Source organism: Mesoplodon bidens (assembly GCF_964165515.1).
Source record: "Mesoplodon bidens genome assembly, chromosome: 7".
Classification (NCBI taxonomy): Eukaryota; Metazoa; Chordata; class Mammalia; order Artiodactyla; family Ziphiidae; genus Mesoplodon; species Mesoplodon bidens.
In genome coordinates this window covers 54,715,424-54,734,322 of record NC_138164.1, presented here as the reverse complement: position 1 = coordinate 54,734,322, position 18,899 = coordinate 54,715,424, and the positions used below count along the sequence as shown (strand labels likewise).

Genomic DNA, 18,899 nt, shown 5'->3' with positions numbered 1-18,899 from the left:
CTTGCCCACGTGCTGGCAAACAAATATAAACACCGTGGCCGCGTGGTGGGCACTTGGTTTTGTGCTTAGGGCCGAGTGTGGTGCTGCTTTATTTACTGTGGGCAAGTGGGGGGCGGGCGGTGGAGAGCGGGGACGGCAGAGGGGACCATGGCCTGCCGGCGCTCCCCTCGCGGCGGACACACCGGCCCCTAACAGACTCTCTGGGGGAAAACTGAGGCTCAGAGGTCGCCCCGCATCCAGTGACCTCGCCTCGAGAACTCGAGCGTCCGTCTTCCGGCTGACTTCGGTATCGGTCTAACCCATTTGCACACGGTTCGCAAGGGTCCAGAGGCCGGAGGCACCATTCCCGACTCAGACCTCGACCCTGCAACCAGACTCCCCACAGCCACGCCCACTGAGCCCCAGGGTCCGGCACCAAAGGGATGCGGGACAGGAGGTCGGTCTCCCTGGGCAGCGCCCAAGGGCCACGGCGGTCCCCCGCTCCCCGCGACCCGCAGGGACTCCGAGGGCTCCCCCGTCGCAAGTCCCGCTCCTGACTCCGGGGAGCCGGAGAGGCGGCGAGGAAGTCGTGTCCAGGGCTGCGCTCGGCTCGGCCTAGTCCAGTCCGTACCCTTCGCTCCTCCCAGAGGGCTGCCTCTGCTCCCCGGCCCGGCCTTGTCCGGGCGGCGGCGGACCCAGCTCCCAGCCATCCAGCTTGCTCATAGGCCCACGGCACAGCGCCCGCCCAGGCCTGGATCCGCGCAGAGCGGGGGGCGTGGCGTGGCGTGGGGCGGAGCCAGCGGGTTCGCGCCAAAATCGCGTAGTTGATCCCTCCCCCGCGGGCTACGTCGCGCCCTCCTTTTTTTTCAAACCCCGGGCTGGGCGGGGATTGGTGGACTGGTCACTCACGTGGTTAACGGTCGCGGGAAGCCGCGGAGCCCGAACTTGCTGCTGGACCTGCGGAGACCCCAGCCTCGGCGCCCAGGCCCCCCCGCCTCTGCAGAAGAGTCCGCGCCGCCGCCGCCGCCGCCGCCGCCGCCGGCCGCCGCCCCGAGCGTCCCGGAGCCGCCGCGCAGGCCCGCCGCCGCGGTCACCAGGCGCGCCCAGTCGCACGTGGCGGACCCGCCCCCTGGGCCGGCCTTGCCCTGGACTCCGCGGGCCCAGGTTCTCCGGTCCTCCGCCCCGGCCCCGTGGGCGCGATGAGCTTCCTGAGCCGGCAGCAGCCGCCGCCGCCCCTCCGCGCCGGGGCCTCCTGCACCTTGCGGCAGAAGCTGATCTTCTCGCCCAGCAGCGACTGTGAGGAGGAGGAGGAGGAAGAGGAAGAGGAAGGCAGCGGCCACAGCACCGGGGAGGACTCGGCCTTTCAGGAGCCTGACTCGCCGCTGCCGCCCGCGCGGAGCCCCACAGAGCCCGGGCCCGAGCGCCGCCGCTCGCCCGGCCCGGCCCCCGGCAGCCCCGGAGAGCTGGAGGAGGACATGCTGCTGCGGGGCGCCTGCCCGGGCGCGGACGTGGCGGGCGGCGGGGCCGAGGGCGACTCGTGGGAGGAAGAGGGCTTCGGCTCCTCGTCGCCGGTCAAGTCGCCTGCGGCCGCTTACTTTCTGGGCAGCTCGTTCTCTCCTGTGCGCTGCGGCGGCCCGGGGGATGCGTCCCCGCGGGGCTGCGGGGCGCGCGGGGCTGGCGAGGGCCCCTGCTCGCCGCTGCCCGACCACCCGGGCACCCCGCCCCACAAGACCTTCCGCAAGCTGCGGCTCTTCGACACGCCGCACACCCCCAAGGTGAGAGGACGTAGCTGCTGGGGCGCCCCGAGCCCGAGCCGGCCCAGCCTTTTAAAAAGGCAGTGGCGCCGGGAGCCGAGCGCGGCGCTGCCCGGGTTCGGTTACATAACCGCCGGGCCGCACCCGCGCTCGCTCTTCTGCGCCGCAACAAAAAAGTTGGCAGCCCCTCTTTTGGGCCCTGCCCAGAAGTTGTCCGTTAAGATTAAGTAACTGAACAATGGGCCTCGTCTGGAACTTCTTCATCTTTCAAAGGGGCTGATCGGCGCCGTTCAGGTGGCTGACGAGTCGGGGCCGCCCCGAGCGTGGCAGCCGGGAGTGTGGCACCGATAACGTGGTTTGGAATGATGCTCGAGTGGTCCTGGCCCGACCACCTGACACTCCCGAGCGCCGCAGCCATCTGGTGCCTTTTAAACGCAGTGATCGGTCCTGTAATTTGGGCGGCGCACGCAGGAGTTCGGTTAAAAAAAAAAATTTCATGCGCTTATCGTTTCGTATCAGGTGGTCTTATGGGGGAAAGTTTGAGATACGGAGGGAGACTGCGCTTCGACTTGGGAGAAAAGGCTGGCCTTCGAGCATTTACAGTCTTAAAAAGATTCGTAAATATCTCAGGGGTAGCGTTTAAGCCTCTTTCCGGACAGAATATTTATTGGGTAAGCGTTTGTTTACACCCTTGGGTTTGCAGTTCCCAAGTTTGGTCAGCCTAAGTGTCCGGATTAGGAACGTCCAACTGTTAAAAACCAGCATTGGTGTTGTTGCCTGGACCCTCAGGCTTTCATATACCGTTGATAAGGTATCTTAAAGAAGTAGGTGTTCAGCACCTGTTTGCTGAATGGCTAGTGAGTAAGCAGATGACCACTTCTAGAACTTTAGAGGTAACACAAGATTTTAAAACGGACACTTTCCGAAATTAAGACAGGCGCCGCATTTATAAGATTAATGCAGGAAATGCACCTTTTTAAGTGAGTCAGTTTCAGTACCGTTACTAGTCATAAACCTCAGGAAGATGTGTGCTTTTGTGCTCTACTGTTTGCTGGCCGACTTGCCCACGGCAAGATCCCTCTGGAAGTGAGGGGAGGAGTCCTACGGAGGAGGCTTTCAAAGCCCTACTTGGATGGGGGAGGGGAGCTTTTATGGGGCTCCCTGACTGCTTTCCATTTTTAGATGGATTGAAAGGTTTTGTTAACTTTTATCCTCTAGAATGAACTTAATTTTAGTCTGCATTTATATTCTTTTTAGGGTTAGAGACCTTATTTTCAGAAAAGGTGGTTAGTATCCAGCTTCAGGCTCCTAAGTTAACCACTGTTTATTTTGCTTGAAAGATAACAAAGGCTTGTGTGTTGTTTTGACCTACACATTCAGCCTCCTGAAAGCCTTGTTGAAAGTTAGGTTGAGAAGGCCAGCTATAGCACTTGGATCCTAAACATTTTTTTTTTCTCCCCCTCCTAGAGTTTGCTCTCCAAAGCTCGAGGAATCGATTCCAGTTCTGTTAAACTCCGAGGTGTTTCTCTATTCATGGACACAGAAAAGTCAGGAAAAAGGGAATTTGACATACGACAGACTCCTCAAGTGAATATTAATCCTTTTACTCCAGATTCTGTGTTGCTTCATTCCTCAGGACAGTGTCGTAGAAGAAAGAGAACATACTGGAATGAGTAAGTTATTTATTATTCAACAGTTTGGTTCCTCAACCACCCAAGATTGGTTTGGTATACTTATTAAAATTTAGTTTCAACTGAATGACATGGAAGTTTATGCACTGAGAATTTTCTCCATTACTAGCAATTCTCAGTAATCACCTGTGGAAAAGAGTGGTGTGGGAAAGGAAGGAATAAAAAGCCTAGATAGTAGGAAATCTGCTGGTGTCAAAATGAGACAGGCAGAGAAGGTTGATTTACAAAGGCTTTAATTTTGATATGTGTGGTGGTGTTGGTGTATCTAAGCAAGAACAACATTTCCATCAGTTGAGCTGTATCTTGTCATTACAAAGTTAAATGATTTCTTTTACGTTTTCATTCATTAAATTTTCATTTTGTTACATACCTTTCAGACAAAGTTTTGGATCTCTAGTTGATGTATATGTCAGATATGTTGATGGAAAAAATAATATTTTTCAGTTCCTGTGGTGAAGACATGGAAGCCAGTGATTATGAGTTTGAAGATGAAACAAGACCTGCTAAAGTAAATAGCTTTTGATTTTATTGTTTTTGAAATTTGATTTTCTACGTCTTAACAAGCTACCACATATACATGTTAAATAGGCCACATATGCAAGCTACCATATATGCATGTTAAAACATAAGATATAATTTTTAGGGAGGAGTCAAGATGGTGGAATAGGAGGATGCGGAATTTGTCACTCCTCACAAGTTCATCAAAAACACATTTACAAATGGAACAGTTCCCACAGAGCACCTGCAAAACATAAGATATAATTTTAAAATTTCACACATAGTGCTATCACCATAGTGAAAAAATCATTTTCATACCTTTGTATTATATATATATATGGATACACTTTTTATTACAGAGAATTACAATTACTGAAAGCAATATGAAGTCACGGTATACAACAGAATTTCATGAGCTAGAGAAGATTGGCTCTGGAGAATTTGGTTCTGTGTTTAAATGTGTGAAGAGGCTGGATGGATGCATTTATGCCATAAAGCGATCAAAAAAGCCATTGGCTGGCTCTGTTGATGAGTATGTATTAAAGATTTTGTCTTCTGCTCTTTTGTTCAGTATGATGTTACAAATGTTAAGGTTTTAGGTGGTCAATCACTGAATTTAATTCTCTAACGTTTGAGAAGTTGTAATGATTTAATCAGATCCATTTCATTTTGTACCATTAGTTCTTACTGGACTTGGAAGAATAATATAAGGGGTCTGATCTTGGAGCCTAACTTAAATTTCTTATTTCTAGTAGCATCCATTAATTCATAGTAAAGTGGAGTTTCATCTCTTCTGAATTCTAGGGCCAGCAAGCTTCCTTCTTTCTAATATTCTTTAATGGAAGTCTTTGGAAAAATCTGGTACAGAGTTTTAACTCCCTCTCTTTCAAGCAAGTTGTCCTTCAGCATAATGATAGATCCAGAAGTCAAGATTCTTTTATGAACTTTCAGATAAATTAACTCAGTTCAGGCTTGAATAAAAATGATTTACCATTCTCTTAATCTCAAACTTCTAGGCAGAACGCTTTGAGAGAAGTATATGCTCATGCAGTGCTTGGACAACATTCTCATGTAGTTCGATATTTCTCTGCATGGGCAGAAGATGATCATATGCTTATACAGAATGAATATTGTAATGGTGAGTAATATAATGGTTCCCCTGTAAACTCGTAAGCTCAAGAAAATGAACACCAAGGAGATATTTCTTTTAATCTAAAGTCTTGCTCTAACTCTGTATATCTTTTATCTCTTGTAAATTCAAAGATCAGAAGCCTGATCTTTGAATTTCAACATGAATTTCAAGTGCAAGTAATTCTTACGTGGAAGTTAATATTGAAAACCTTGTCCTTGCTACCTGGATAGTAGAACCGTGCATGTTATTTGTGTGCCTGTTACTCAAATTAAACTGATTTTCTTGAGAGGACAGCAGCCTTGCCATATATATTTTGGTATCCCTAGCACTTAGCATAGTGTGTGGGGGGGATATAGTAGTTAATAATCCAGGCTCCCTTCATCTAGCCTTCCCTTTCCATTTCATTTTATGTGCTGCTAAAACTGATATTGGTTACTCATAAAATGACAGTGACTCTCCATTGATATAAATTTAGCCATTTGTTGAATCTTGCTCCCCCTTCCATCTATCCAACCTAGTTTACCACTAGAACGCACTGAGATGTTTCTATAAAGTAAGAGTTATGCTCTTTTAGTTCCCTAGTTGTGCCTCCCTCCCTCCTTCCCCCGCTAAAACAAGCATTTATAGAGGTTTAACTTTGGACCTTTGTATAGCTTTGAATTTCAGCAGGTCCTTCAGCAATCAACGTGTGTCCTTCCTTTTTTATTAAAGCTTTACCAGAGTCCTGGCCTCACTTCTGATTCTTACAGGCAGCTGTTATTAAATACCTAAATCTTTACATATGATGGATTTTTATTTCTGTATATCTTCAGTGAATATTGGAGAATTTAGAACTTAATGAACAGTCGAGTAGCAAAGATTATTTTTGTTGATTCTCATTTTTTCTTAAGACCAGCCATTTCATAGCTTGTGAATAAATAAGTGGTATAGGTAGTAGATTCAGGTTTTCTGTATTTGAAAACAATGGACAAAACAAAAGTAAAAGACTCATTTCTCATACCTGACTTCTCATTGAGTTGTCATTTTAATCTCCACCCTTGAAAGAATAAGTGCTCAGTATACAGCATTGCTGCTATTCTGTTTCACACATCTCTTGAAATGTTTCTCTTCATACCGTCAAAACATTTTTGAAGCTATCGCCCATGGCCTTGTGTTTCTTAACCTCCATTTTTTAGTAACTGCATTTAATAATAGTACAACTTTACCGTAATACCTTCTCCCCTCCATATTTGCTAGACGCCATCTCCTTTTAGTTTCTTTCTGCCTCTCACCTTGTTGGATGTGGCTGACTCTCTTAAGTATTTCAGCCACGGTCCAGATACATGGTTGTGTCATTCAGACGATTTTGAGAAAACTCTTGGGCCTGGGAGTCGGGAGGGAATGAGCCATCTTGCTAACCCTCTCAGATTACAGAGACCTTGTCCTGTAATAAAGTTAGATTATAAAATAATCTTTTGAAATAGTTTATTATTTTGGAACATTGTAAAACACTTAAGGAATATGGATCTTTAAAAAACAAATAGACCTCTGTAAAATAGGACTGCCTCTTTGTATGGTTGTTTATTTTGCTTAGATGAAAGACAGTGAGGCTATCTAGATACATTTGTGAGCTCTTCTTTTGTTTCCCTTTTCCACCATTCTCTCCACATAGACCCTTGAATGTCCTAATAGGCCTGGTCTTTAGATCCTTTCCTACAGTTTCACAGGGAAGGATTCTGTTATCATTCATTTGTTGTGTTGATTAACTGATATCCTTTATCTTAACTGAATTTCCTTATTGTCTCAAACATCGTTTGCATTTTGAGCCTTTTTTCTTGGTTTGGTGATAGACTGAATTTCTACTCTTGATAAACAGGTGTAGAAAAATGTTGATCGATAGGGGAGGAGAACCTGAAATATAAGATCAGTGGTTTGCTTTTCTCACCTCTTGCCCTTTCAGCAACAAGATAGAAGGAACTGGCCTAGCTGTAGTTGCTAGACCCACTAAAAAGCAGCCATGTTATTTCTTGGTAAACTTGATCTAGGACTCCAAGCTCACCTGTCTGACAGGCTTCTTGACCTGCTCCATCCTAGAGCCCTCCTGCAGTTCAGGATTTGTTCAAGTTAAGTTCAGAAAACATACTTAATCCTAAACTCTCCAGGTGTGTGATTTATTTATTTATTTTTAAACACATTTGACGTTTTGTTATTCAGTCTTGTTCAAATTATAGGACCTCCTTTTCTGAGTAGTATATCATTGACCTAGATTTTATTACCTTGGTTCTGATTTTATTATTCCCAACTATGCTTTAAGTGGAAGTGGTTTATTTATTTATTTATTTATTACAATAACTCCTCGTTTCCTCTGAGACAGAGTATAAACAAAGTTTTTAAGTATAAACTTAAAGTTTTTTAAAGTATAAACAAATGAGCTAATTGGTTTGACTGATTCTATAAAAGCAGGTTATGTTCTTATTCATAGTAAGGGTAGTATAAATTAAAACGATACTAAGATACTGTTTTTTACCTACAAAATTTTTAGACTCTTGTTAAGTGTGTGGGAAAACAGGTATTCTCACACATTAAACATGGGAGTATGAATTGGTACAGGCTTCTCTAAGGGGCACTCTGTGTGTGTGTGTTATTGCCCCAGATTTATCTTCCAAATCCCCAGATTTACATAAGCTTGTGCTAGCAGAATTTAAGTATTAGCCATTTTGAAATCAGAAACTGAGTGTACTGTTATTTTATGTGAGCTTTCAGAGGCAATCAGATCTTGGCACTGATGGTGTGAATACCAACCCTAAGCGGTTTTGCAGGATAAACAGAAATGGCCCTCTCAGCTACAGAAATTTATTCTATATCTAATAAAACACTGTCTCCCACACACCCTATGCATGTGTATATTACATTGTACATACCCTTTGACCCAGCAGTTTCTTTGTAGGAGATATAGTAAATACGTGTGAAATGACCAATGTACGAAGTTATTCCTGAGACCACAGTATGTAGTATTAAAGGCTTGGAAATTATTTCTAAATGTCCATCAATTAGGGGATTGGTTAGTGCATTACCATTCAATTATACAGTGGAATTCTGTAGACACAAGAAAGAAAGGGGTAGTTTTGTATATTGGTAGAGAATGATCTTCAAGATAATGAAAATATGTTTTCGCTTGTGTAAAAAGGAGTTGAAAAGAATACGTAAGAAACTGATAACATTGATTTACTCTGTGAAAGAGAACCAGGTGCATTGCTGAAGTATGTATTCATAAGACAGAGACTTTACATTGTACTTTGTACCCATGTGAGTGTTTTACCTACTGAAAGAATAAATAAAATTTTGATTTCACAAACAGGTTGAAGAGAATAGGTCCTATATAAAATGTCACTTTCTTGGTTGCGTGTGGTCATACAGTAAAGATGGAAGAAAAATAATATTTCAGGAAGAAGAAAATTCTAATTTTTCTTGTGTTTGTTAGGTGGAAGTTTAGCTGATGCCATAAGTGAAAACTACAGAAGCATGAGTTACTTTACAGAAGCAGAGTTGAAGGATCTCCTTTTGCAAGTTGGCCGGGGCTTGAGGTATATTCATTCAATGTCTTTGGTTCACATGGATATAAAGCCTAGTAAGTATTATAGATTCTCTGACCTGTGTTCTTTAGGGTTATAGAGAATAAATGACTTCATTAAAATAATATGGGAACATAAACATCTTACTTTGTTTTTTCATTGTTAGTTTTAAAAGATTTTTGACCCACTTATTAGTATTGTTTTATTTCCCATCACCTCTTCCCTTGTTATCCCAAATTTGAAATAACAAACTCATTTTTACTAAAAGTTAAAAAAAAAATGTGCGGCATCTTATGGGAACCACATAGTCTCGGAGTGGGACTCGGGAGACTAAAAGAACCTGTGTTTAAAGCCCGTCTCTTGTACTAGGCTATAGATCCATAATTTTAAATTAATGCCGGTGCCACTAACATGGTTATTAGAATAAAATGAGAAATTTGAAAACATAGGTGCTACAAACCTGGAGGTATTTCTAGTCTGTAAAAGAAATAATAAAATTGTCACTGTATGACCCAGAAAACAAAATGATAGATGTATTGTGATTATAAATGTATTTAAAATGTTGCAGATAAATAAGCACTGGAGAGTTTAGGAACATAGTGGTTTTATTTTTTTTCTTTACCGTTCGATCATTTTCAGCTAAAAAATTGATTTTTATATATAAATGGCTCTAGTAGATCGACCATACTATGGCTCAGAACAACCTCATAGTATTCTTTCAAAGGCTTATGAGGTTTCAAACTGAAGGTGCAGTGGTACGAATCAAGGTCTAGGCCTACATAATTTTAGGTTAAACTGGAACAAAATTGTATTACAGAAGTAGTAATTAGTACATTGTAGAATATTTTTAAATACAGACAAGGTGGACTAAAAAAAAAATTAAATTCCCATTCTTCTATTAATCTTTGGAACTACAGTTAGAATGTCAGTGCTGCTAAAAAAAAGTATGCAAGTGAATCGTACACTAACATTTTAGTGCAAATCCCTCTCATTTAATCAAAAATAACATCATAATGTACGTACTGTTTTATAACTTTTTTTTTTTTTTTGCGGTATGCGGGCCTCTCACTGTTGTGGCCTCTCCCGTTGCGGAGCACAGGCTCCGGATATGCAGGCTCAGCAGCCATGGCTCACAGGCCCAGCCGCTCCACGGAATGTGGGATCCTCCCGGACCGGGGCACGAACCCGTGTCCCCTGCATCAGCAGGCAGACTCTCAACCACTGCGCCACCAGGGAAGCCCCATAACTTTTTTTTTAAGACGACTGTCTCTACCTTTCCATATCAGTAAATTTTTATATCATCTAGTAGCCAGATCATATTAAAATTTTTCCTAGTTGACCAAAGTCCTTAACAGTTGATTCGTCCAAACTCGTATCCATTTCAGGACCATGCATTACACCAGGTTAAATCCATTTTTCTTTTTTAGGTTTTACCCTTCCCCTACTTAAATAATAATAATAATACAGACCTTGTCTTGCAAGATATCCTTTCTTCTGGGTTTGACTGGTTGCTTCCTAGCTTATTCCTTTCTCTATCCTATAAATTAGAAGTTATAACTAAAAGGTTGATGGATTTAAGTTAAACATTGTAGGCTAGGTGTTTTTAAGTTGAATTTAATGGGGTGCGGTTTTTTTTCTTTTTTAATCTATGGAAATATGTGTGATTCATGGGAATTTAAATCATTTTGCACAACTTAATTATATGAATTATGTGAAGAATTTTTGTACATTAACTTGCTAAAATGTTTATTTTCAAAAAGGAAAAACTATATTTGAACTGATGGCAGTTAATGTGGATCAGTAAGGTTTGCCCATACTCATAGCTTGTATTAAATGTCAGACAAACATAGTGGATGCTTATATTACAAGTACAAAAGTTGAAAATATTAAGGTGTGTGAAGTTTTAAATTTATAAATATCACCATAAAATAAGTTGTCCTGTAAATAAAGCAAAATTGGAAAGATGACTCTAGTGAATGTAACATTTATAAATTCTATACTATATTGATAAAACTACTAAAATAAAATCTGCCACTAAAACTTACGTTAATCATGAGCTTACCTGAATTAGAAAAAAAAAATGTGTACAGCAGAAATAGTGAACCACAGAACCTCATTGGGATGTAGATGCTGTATGGTCAGCCAAACTCAATAGCTACATGACTTATTCTTTTCACACCAGTCTTGTAGCATTAGATTAAAATTTGTTCTTTGGCAGCATCACAAATTAGTATGTTAATTGCCTTTTGTATTATTTCTAAGTAATTAAAACTGCTGAAGATCAGTGTGTAGGTGACAAGGGTCTAATGCAATGGTTTCCAAGTGTTCAAGGACCAGTGCTAGGCCAGAAAATATATTCCTAGAAAATATAGTCCCAGTTCTTGTCCCCTGAGATTTTCATTCTCACTGGGTTTGGTGTAGAACACATAAGAATCTATATATTTAAAAGCTTTCTGGTTGATTCTGTTATATGACTTGTTTGTGAACTTTGGTTTAACTGTTAACTGTTAGTATGGCTTACCTAAATAACTGTTTGACAGGTAATATTTTCATATCTCGAACTTCAATCCCAAATGCTGCCTCTGAAGAAGGAGATGAAGATGACTGGGTGTCCAACAAAGTTATGTTTAAAATAGGTAAGAAAGAAAAATAACCAGATTATTTCCTAAAAATAAAGAGGGAGAGGCTGGTTTGTTTTAATTCTTGACTGTATTTCTTTCAATACTTCTAGGTGATCTTGGGCATGTAACAAGGATCTCTAGTCCACAAGTTGAAGAGGGTGATAGCCGTTTTCTTGCAAATGAAGTTTTGCAGGAGGTAGTTTTTCTCCTTTAAGCCATTTGCTTTGTAACACTTACAAGTTGCTAGAAAACTGTAAATGCAGATGTACTGAAATTTTAAGCTAATAACTTGTAGAAAGGTAATACAAAATAGAAAGTGTAAACTGTTAGCTGTGGACGTATTTAATCTAGCAAAAGTCAGTAAAGGCAAAGATTTATCATATTCAGCAGTGGTGGAGTTGCAGTAAAAGAGAAATTTCCATACACTACTGATGGAACTTTAAAATGGCATTGCCTTTTTGGGGATCAAAGTGTTAGTATTGGGACTTCCCTGGCAGTCCAGTGGTTAAGACTTCGCCTTCCAATGCAGGGGGTGCGGGTTTGATCACTTGTCGAGGAGCTAAGATCCCACATGCCTCGTGGCAAAACGTAAAACAGGGGCAATATTGTAAGAAATTCAGTAAAGACTTTAAAAATTGTCCACATCAAAAAAATCTTAAAAAAAAATGTTAGTATCTTTCAACATTTTAAAATCATGTACCCTTTGACCCAGAATTTCCATTTCTAGGAGTCTCTCCTTCAGAGGTAGTCATGTACAAGTAAATTGAGAACGATGTACATATGTATTTAGCAATAAGGGAATGATTAAGTAAATTATGGCACATAGTTAATAGTGCTATTTCAAAAAGAGTGTTGCAAAATATTTCTTGATAAGAGTTTTGAATAAAAATAGAACAAGTAGAACAAATGAAGTGTATGATTCCATTGTTCTTTTTATATTTATTTATTCATTCATTCATTCATTCATTCATTCATTCTCACTGTTGTGGCCTCTCCCGTTGCGGAGCACAGGCTCCGGACGCGCAGGCTCAGCGGCCATGGCTCACGGGCCCAGCCGCTCCGCTGCATGTGGGATCTTCCAGGACTGGGGCCCGAACCCGTGTCCCCTGCATCGGCAGGCAGGCGGACTCTCAACCACTGTGCCACCAGGGAAGCCCCATTGTTCTTTTTATATGTATATGAATATTTCTGACTTGTTGATGTATGTATGTTTTGTATTTTCATATGAATGCCCCTAGGGGGATAGGAGTTTCTTCTGAGAGTTGAGTTGGGCTAGTGATAAAGAAGAGGCCTTTTAGAAATGCCTAAATACTTTTAGAAATGTGTTTACTTTCCCACCCCAGAGTGTATATTATTTTATCATTAAAAAAAATAATAATAATCTCCCCAAATTTAGCTTGTTCTCTGAATAGGTCCTAAACTTAAATGTGGCATTGGACATTTTAATTTCGTTTTATTTCTCACCCAAATCATCATTGAGGTGTAATCTTACTTTATTTTGGCCATTTTTATATTCCCTTAAGTTTTTCTTTTTTTTTTAATTTTACAGAACTATACTCATCTACCAAAAGCGGATATTTTTGCCCTTGCCCTCACAGTGGTATGTGCTGCTGGTGCTGAGCCTCTTCCCAGAAATGGAGACCAATGGCATGAAATCAGACAGGGTAGATTACCTCGGATTCCACAAGTGCTTTCCCAAGAATTTACAGAGTTGCTAAAAGTGAGCATTTTATATATGAGGCACTTTATTGACATGATTCAATATTTTATTAAATTGCATGTCTTTACATTAATTTTACTTCTCTTTTTAAGGTTATGATTCATCCCGATCCAGAGAGAAGACCTTCAGCAATGGCACTGGTAAAGCATTCAGTATTGCTGTCTGCTTCTAGGAAGAGTGCAGAACAATTACGAATAGAACTGAATGCTGAAAAGTTCAAAAATTCACTTTTGCAGAAGTAAGTGATGGGGTTTTTGTTTGTTTTGTTTTTACTTTCTCATTTTTATTCTCAAATTTTAATGAGAGATGATTTAGGCTTTCCATCAGTGAAGAATATAGTGGCTTGGCATGTTATATGGTTAAAGATTGGGGATTTCTGCTTTACATTGGTTTTTGACCTATAAATTTGTGTTGTTTCTAAAGTTTGAAATTATGGACTTAAAATTTTTTTAAACTTGCATATATTTGCAGTGGTGATAATCCCCAAGCCCCAAATTGTCACAAAAACTAAAATGAGCAGGTATCAGTTTTTTCCCTCCACACTCTCAACCATAAACTAACATTTTCCTTGAAACGTTCTATTCTACTTATTTATATGAAAGGATGAAATAAATGTCGATTAGGTTAGTAGATGATTCTCATATTTGCTCTGAATGACCTCTGACATTTTTGAAAACTGGTTGGAATGATCATTCTAATTCATTTGCTTTATTGCTGCCGTTTTGATTCTAACCTAATAAAACTGACTTGAAATATTTAAAGGTTCCTTTGCCATTAGTTTGATAGCCATCATAGTTCATATAAAGAGGAAGTGGAATTTTCCTTTTGTCTGTATTCTGTAAAGAGATTTTCACAATATTGTATTTTTTCTTTCCTCAACTGCATCTTAGAGTAATGATATCATGCAAAGATCTCCCAACTGATAATGTAGTTTGTATTTGGCCTCTTAGGATCCCTTCCTAGGATTAACACAGTAGGTGAAAAGTCTTGTTTCCTATTTTTACGTTCTTAGAGAACTCAAGAAAGCCCAGATGGCAAAAGCTGCGGCTGAGGAAAGAGCACTCTTCACTGACCGGATGGCCACAAGGTCCACCACCCAGAGTAATAGAACATCTCGACTTATTGGAAAGAAAATGAACCGCTCTGTCAGCCTTACCATATACTGAACTACTCATTTCCCACCCCCCAAAAAAAACTGTGACAAGAGGAAGCTAGGTTGAAATCACTGCTAGAATCCAGTTTGCAATTACTTTCTCAATCGGTGTAAGTAGTTTTACTGAAATATCTTTTAGGACTTTTATTTGTGAATTACAGTTGAAAGCTGTATTTTGACCAGTGCTATATCAGGCTTCTGTCTACTTTTACCAGTCTGTCTTCTGTAGGATGTCAGTCACTGTTGGACGTTACACCAGCCTTTCCAGGGTTAACCACTGTGGTGGTGTGCTGCTTATAGTTAGCTGTTGCATTGTAATAAAAGGTATCTGTCCCTGTAGTGACTTGTAAAAAAGGACTCAAGGGCTTTATTACATACCTATTTTCCCTTTGAAAAGGGAAATGCTAAGAGACTCAGTACTCCTCAGCCTTCAATGTACCTGTGTGTCAATCTTATATTTCTTTTTTTAAAATTGTGAATTATACTTGTATATCCAACTGGGAGCACTTTGTAGGCATTGCATGAACCATGGAATGATATTCTGTGGAAGTACTGCCTTGTGAATTTGCTGCTATTTTAGTTTTGTCTTTGCTGTAAAATTGTAGCATTAAACAATCATCGTTGTTAATAGGCTTTCTTTTTAAAACAATTATGTGAAATATGTAGCTGCTCTTGATGAAAAGCAGCTATTTGCCTTTTTTTTTCTTTGAACTTTGAAGCTAGTGCATTGGAGAAATGCACCTTTCCCCCCAACTTTGGAATGCTGTATTAATGTAGTATAATTATTACTGGTTTTGTACTTTTTCCTGATAATGCCCTTCCCTGACTCTTTTTAAAAAATGTTTCCTCCCTCCACCCAAGTTTTGTACTTGATTATATTGTTAGTCTGTTTTTTAAAAGTTTTGCCTGGTTTCTCTTCAATATTTGTGTATATAAACTAATCTTGGTGATACTGTACATAGCTATTTGAAATGCCAGAATGACTTCTGACTGTCCCAAGCTTATCACAAAATATGTTTTATGTGTGATTAGCCATTTGACTAATAATACTGGCTAACAGATGTTGCAAAAAAATAGAATTTGTCTATTGTTTGTTTTCCTATTTTGGTTTAAAACATGTTTGCACTAGTCTGTTTGACTTGTGTTTTATTAACATTGATTGGCATATTAAAAGTCACTCTGAGCTAACCTTAATTGTCTAAATCTTTGTGATGCCTGTTTTCTACTATTTTATCTCCATTATCACTACATTTTAAAATGTAGAGTATAATGTATATGAAATACTAAAAGCAGAGGGCACATTTTTGACAGAATATGAAACACTGATTATTTAATGATGAGCTTTAGTCTACATTAGTTACATTTTGAGATTTAACAAAAATTTACCCATCAACCCTCAATGTTTATTGTCATAAATAATATCTTTATATCACATTGCATATTATGCATTTGATCTGCTAGAAATGTATAATGTGGTTTAAGATAGCTTTAGATTATTAAGTGAATATAATGGATAGGACTCATAACTTTTTAATTTGAACTGAGTCACAGAAGAGAGTTTTGAAGTGGGGAGGGTTTTAACTCACTAAACTGGGCTGGATTTTAGAATTGAGAGTGCAAATTTAAGTGATTAACAGTGCTAATTCTATGTGACATCTTTTTCTACGTAGATTAGAACCAGAGAGTAAGCAGTGAAGGCCTTTTAGCAGGTAAAAATGAACATTGCAAAATCCTTGGGCTTTTTGATCATGGGTACATCATTTCTCTTGATTAGGGTCTATTTCTTTCTGCTATAAACATTTCTAACAACCTTGATTATTTTAGCTTTTAAGCCCATGGCATGTTAAAAAGTACAATTTAGAAGCACTAGAGGAGTTGGTGCAGATAAATTAGATATAAAAGCTGACAGGTATGGAAGACAGAAAAACTTAAAGCTGTGTAGGCTGGAGCAGGTAATACATTTCAGCCACTGAAGACAAAGCTATAAGAAATAGAATAATTGGTGTTTGTGAACATCACTAAGTCATTAAGGTGCATTTTTCTAGTGCACTAGCTTCAAAGAAAAAAATAAGGTGTTGTTTTTCATCAAGATTTGCAGTAAGTTTTTCACATATTGTTTAAGAGTAGTAGATTGAGTAGGAAAGAAATCTGATTTTCAAAGAGGGAATTCTTAGGCTCTCTGAAAGCTGGTATGAGAGTTGGGCATATTCAATACAGTATACTTAGGTTAAGTGCCTTTTATGTACTAACTGGTAGACCAAAGAAATAGTCTTTGTCCACTAGGGACTTGGGATAAGATAGAGGAGATTCATGTAAACACAAAACGACAATAAAATGTGTTAAGTGCTATGTTGGAGGGATGGCTCAAAGGACAATTTATGTACCTACACCTTGGGAAGATGCTGGTGGCAGGTTAGAGAATGGATCGTGGGAATTAGGTTTAGATTGGCTTCAAAGCCATTGTACTAAATCAGTGTAAAAGTAAGGAGGGCCTGAACTAGGAGGTCTATGCATGGAAACAAGGGGATAGAATTTCATTAGATGGGCACACTGCACATTGAACAGGTTTTGTTTGTTTTTATAATGGAATGAGAACTTGTTAGATTTCATTAGATTGGCACACTGCACATTGAACAGATTTTGTTTGTTTTTATAATCGAATAAGAATTGTTAGCATAAGGTCAGAATCGGGAGAATCAGCTGCAAGTGCTAATATGGAAGCATTGAAGAATTTCCCAGAAAAATTAAAATGCAGAGGCCTGTTATTGTTTGAGGCAGATATTTAACACTGATAAAATTACTTTTTTGGAAAGCTAACTTCAGTGAGGAAGAAAATTTTAAAATATTGATTATGCAGTTGAGTAGTAGGAATCCCATACTGCAGTTGACTACAAATTGAAACTGTTGCCTTACCTTTATCTTGCCAAGAATCCAAGGCAATCCCCTTTAATTAATTAACTAATGTCTTTTGAAGAGCCGATTTGATTTTTTTACTCTGTTCCAGAGGGCAAGAAATGGTATTTAAAAAATTGGTGGGCTTCCCTGGTGGCGCAGTTGTTGAGAGTCTGCCTGCCGATGCAGGGGACACGGGTTCGTGCCCTGGTCCGGGAGGATCCCGCATGCCGCGGAGCGGCTAGGCCCGTGAGCCATGGCCGCTGAGCCTGCGCGTCTGGAGCCTGTGCTCCTCAACGGGAGAGGCCACAGCACTGAGAGGCCCGCGTACCGCAAAAAAAAAAATTGGTAACAGCTGGGTTTGGGTAATGCTTTAGGCTGTCTCCTAATTCTTAAGCAGCAGCATCCTGACATTAGTTTTTCTTCCTCCCCAGTTCATATCCATAAAGCATCTCACTGACTTAAGCCAACAGATCAAGGTTGTTGCATCCTTACGGTATTTTTATTTGTGAAATTATTAAAGGCCAGTTAAAGCAATCAACAAACAGGATGGATCAAAAGAAATTTTGGAAGTGTTTTGGATATTGTGAAAATCATAATTGAAGCTTGGAACTAGGAATTTGGAGGAAACTGCCTCAGTATTTTGAAGGCATTTGTTTAACTGTAAAAAGCATCACTGAAACTGATTGACATTGTGGAGTGAGTGGATCTAGACATTTCTCCTGCAAACCTGGTTGTACTGTTAGACATTTCTCAAGCTCAGCAAAGTAGATTTTTATATAAATGCAAGAGTAAGACATTGAAACTGTTCCTCCCCCAACATTTAACTTTCAAAAACTTTGAAAGGCTTTCATCTGAACGTCATTGAACTTTTTTTTTTTGTGGCAGATGACCCTAATTTTCAATGCAGTTCAAAGGTCTCTGGAGTAAGGAAAAATATCTGTATGCTCTAGGAAGAGTTACCAGGAAAAGATGGCATGTTCTGTCCAAACTTCGTTAAACTAAGAGCCTAAGAAACCTCGGCCAGCCCATGAAGAAAAATGCCTCAAAGGAACATTTATATTATAGTTCATATTGTTTAGTTTTATGTGGTTAATAAATATTTTGAAGAGCATATTCTTTGTTTTGAATTTTGACATTCTTGAGGTATGAAATGAGTTTCTAGGCCTGGAATTCTAGTTTATGGCTACCAATCCATTACACCAATGGGAAATGCAGGTTCAGTGTACAATGACCCCATTTAGGTTGATTATCTAGGAGAGGAGTTCCCTTTCCACAGATTAGCATATGGAGGCTCAGGTGAGTTCAGTAACTTAGGAACTCAATTTGGTAAGTAGGAGAACCGGAATTTCAACTCAGATCTCATAGCAAAGAATCATGCTTTTTCCAGACACATGAAAGTTGAGGGCAACACTAATTAAAGGGCAGAGTGAGGCAGCAAAGGAGCACAGGAAGGAACAGTATGAAAATTAGGAAAACTGGGAAGACTCTGGTATCAGGGAGACCAAGAGAGAAGTTTGAAGGAGAAGCTGGTTAACTGTGACTGTATGCAGAAAAGATTAAGAAATGACTCAAAGCTCCATGAATGCATCTGAAGTTCACTAGGTCTTTGGCAAGCAGTGTCAATGGAGGGGGAACAAAAGACAGATTACAGTGAGTTGGGTGTAAACGGGAGATGGGCAAGTTGAGACAGCAAGTATAAATTATTTTTAAGAAACATGGCTGAAAAAGCAGGGCAAGGGAGAAGAAAGCCATACAGCTGGAGAGGAATCTCTGGGTCTTGTGCTATCATATATTGATTACTTATTATGTGCTAAATGTTTTCCGTACATAATGTCATTAATCCTTATAAGAATTCTACACAAAAATCCCCATTTTACACATGATATTTAGAGTGGTAAAACAAAT

The 18,899-nt window shown here is 40.2% G+C and overlaps 1 protein-coding gene across 1 annotated transcript; it reads left to right on the top strand.

The window, feature by feature from the left end:
- The first annotated feature begins 1,089 nt into the window (after positions 1 to 1,089).
- Positions 1,090 to 15,288, top strand: WEE1 (WEE1 G2 checkpoint kinase). The gene is made up of 11 exons (XM_081239236.1): positions 1,090 to 1,754; positions 3,201 to 3,406; positions 3,869 to 3,932; positions 4,282 to 4,454; positions 4,939 to 5,060; positions 8,515 to 8,661; positions 11,146 to 11,241; positions 11,337 to 11,422; positions 12,776 to 12,946; positions 13,039 to 13,184; positions 13,959 to 15,288. Exons 1-11 carry the CDS (start codon positions 1,179 to 1,181, stop codon positions 14,110 to 14,112), a joined length of 1,941 nt encoding a protein of 646 aa, XP_081095362.1. The 5' UTR covers positions 1,090 to 1,178; the 3' UTR covers positions 14,113 to 15,288.
- Positions 15,289 to 18,899: the final 3,611 nt, after the last annotated feature.

Excerpts from the sequence above, each read along its gene's own strand:
- WEE1 (XM_081239236.1), top strand. The coding sequence starts at position 1,179 with ATGAGCTTCCTGAGCCGGCAGCAGCCGCCGCCGCCCCTCCGCGCCGGG. Across the intron at positions 1,755-3,200 it reads ACACGCCGCACACCCCCAAG|AGTTTGCTCTCCAAAGCTCG; the intron begins GTGAGAGGACGT and ends TCCCCCTCCTAG. Across the intron at positions 11,242-11,336 it reads CAAAGTTATGTTTAAAATAG|GTGATCTTGGGCATGTAACA; the intron begins GTAAGAAAGAAA and ends CAATACTTCTAG.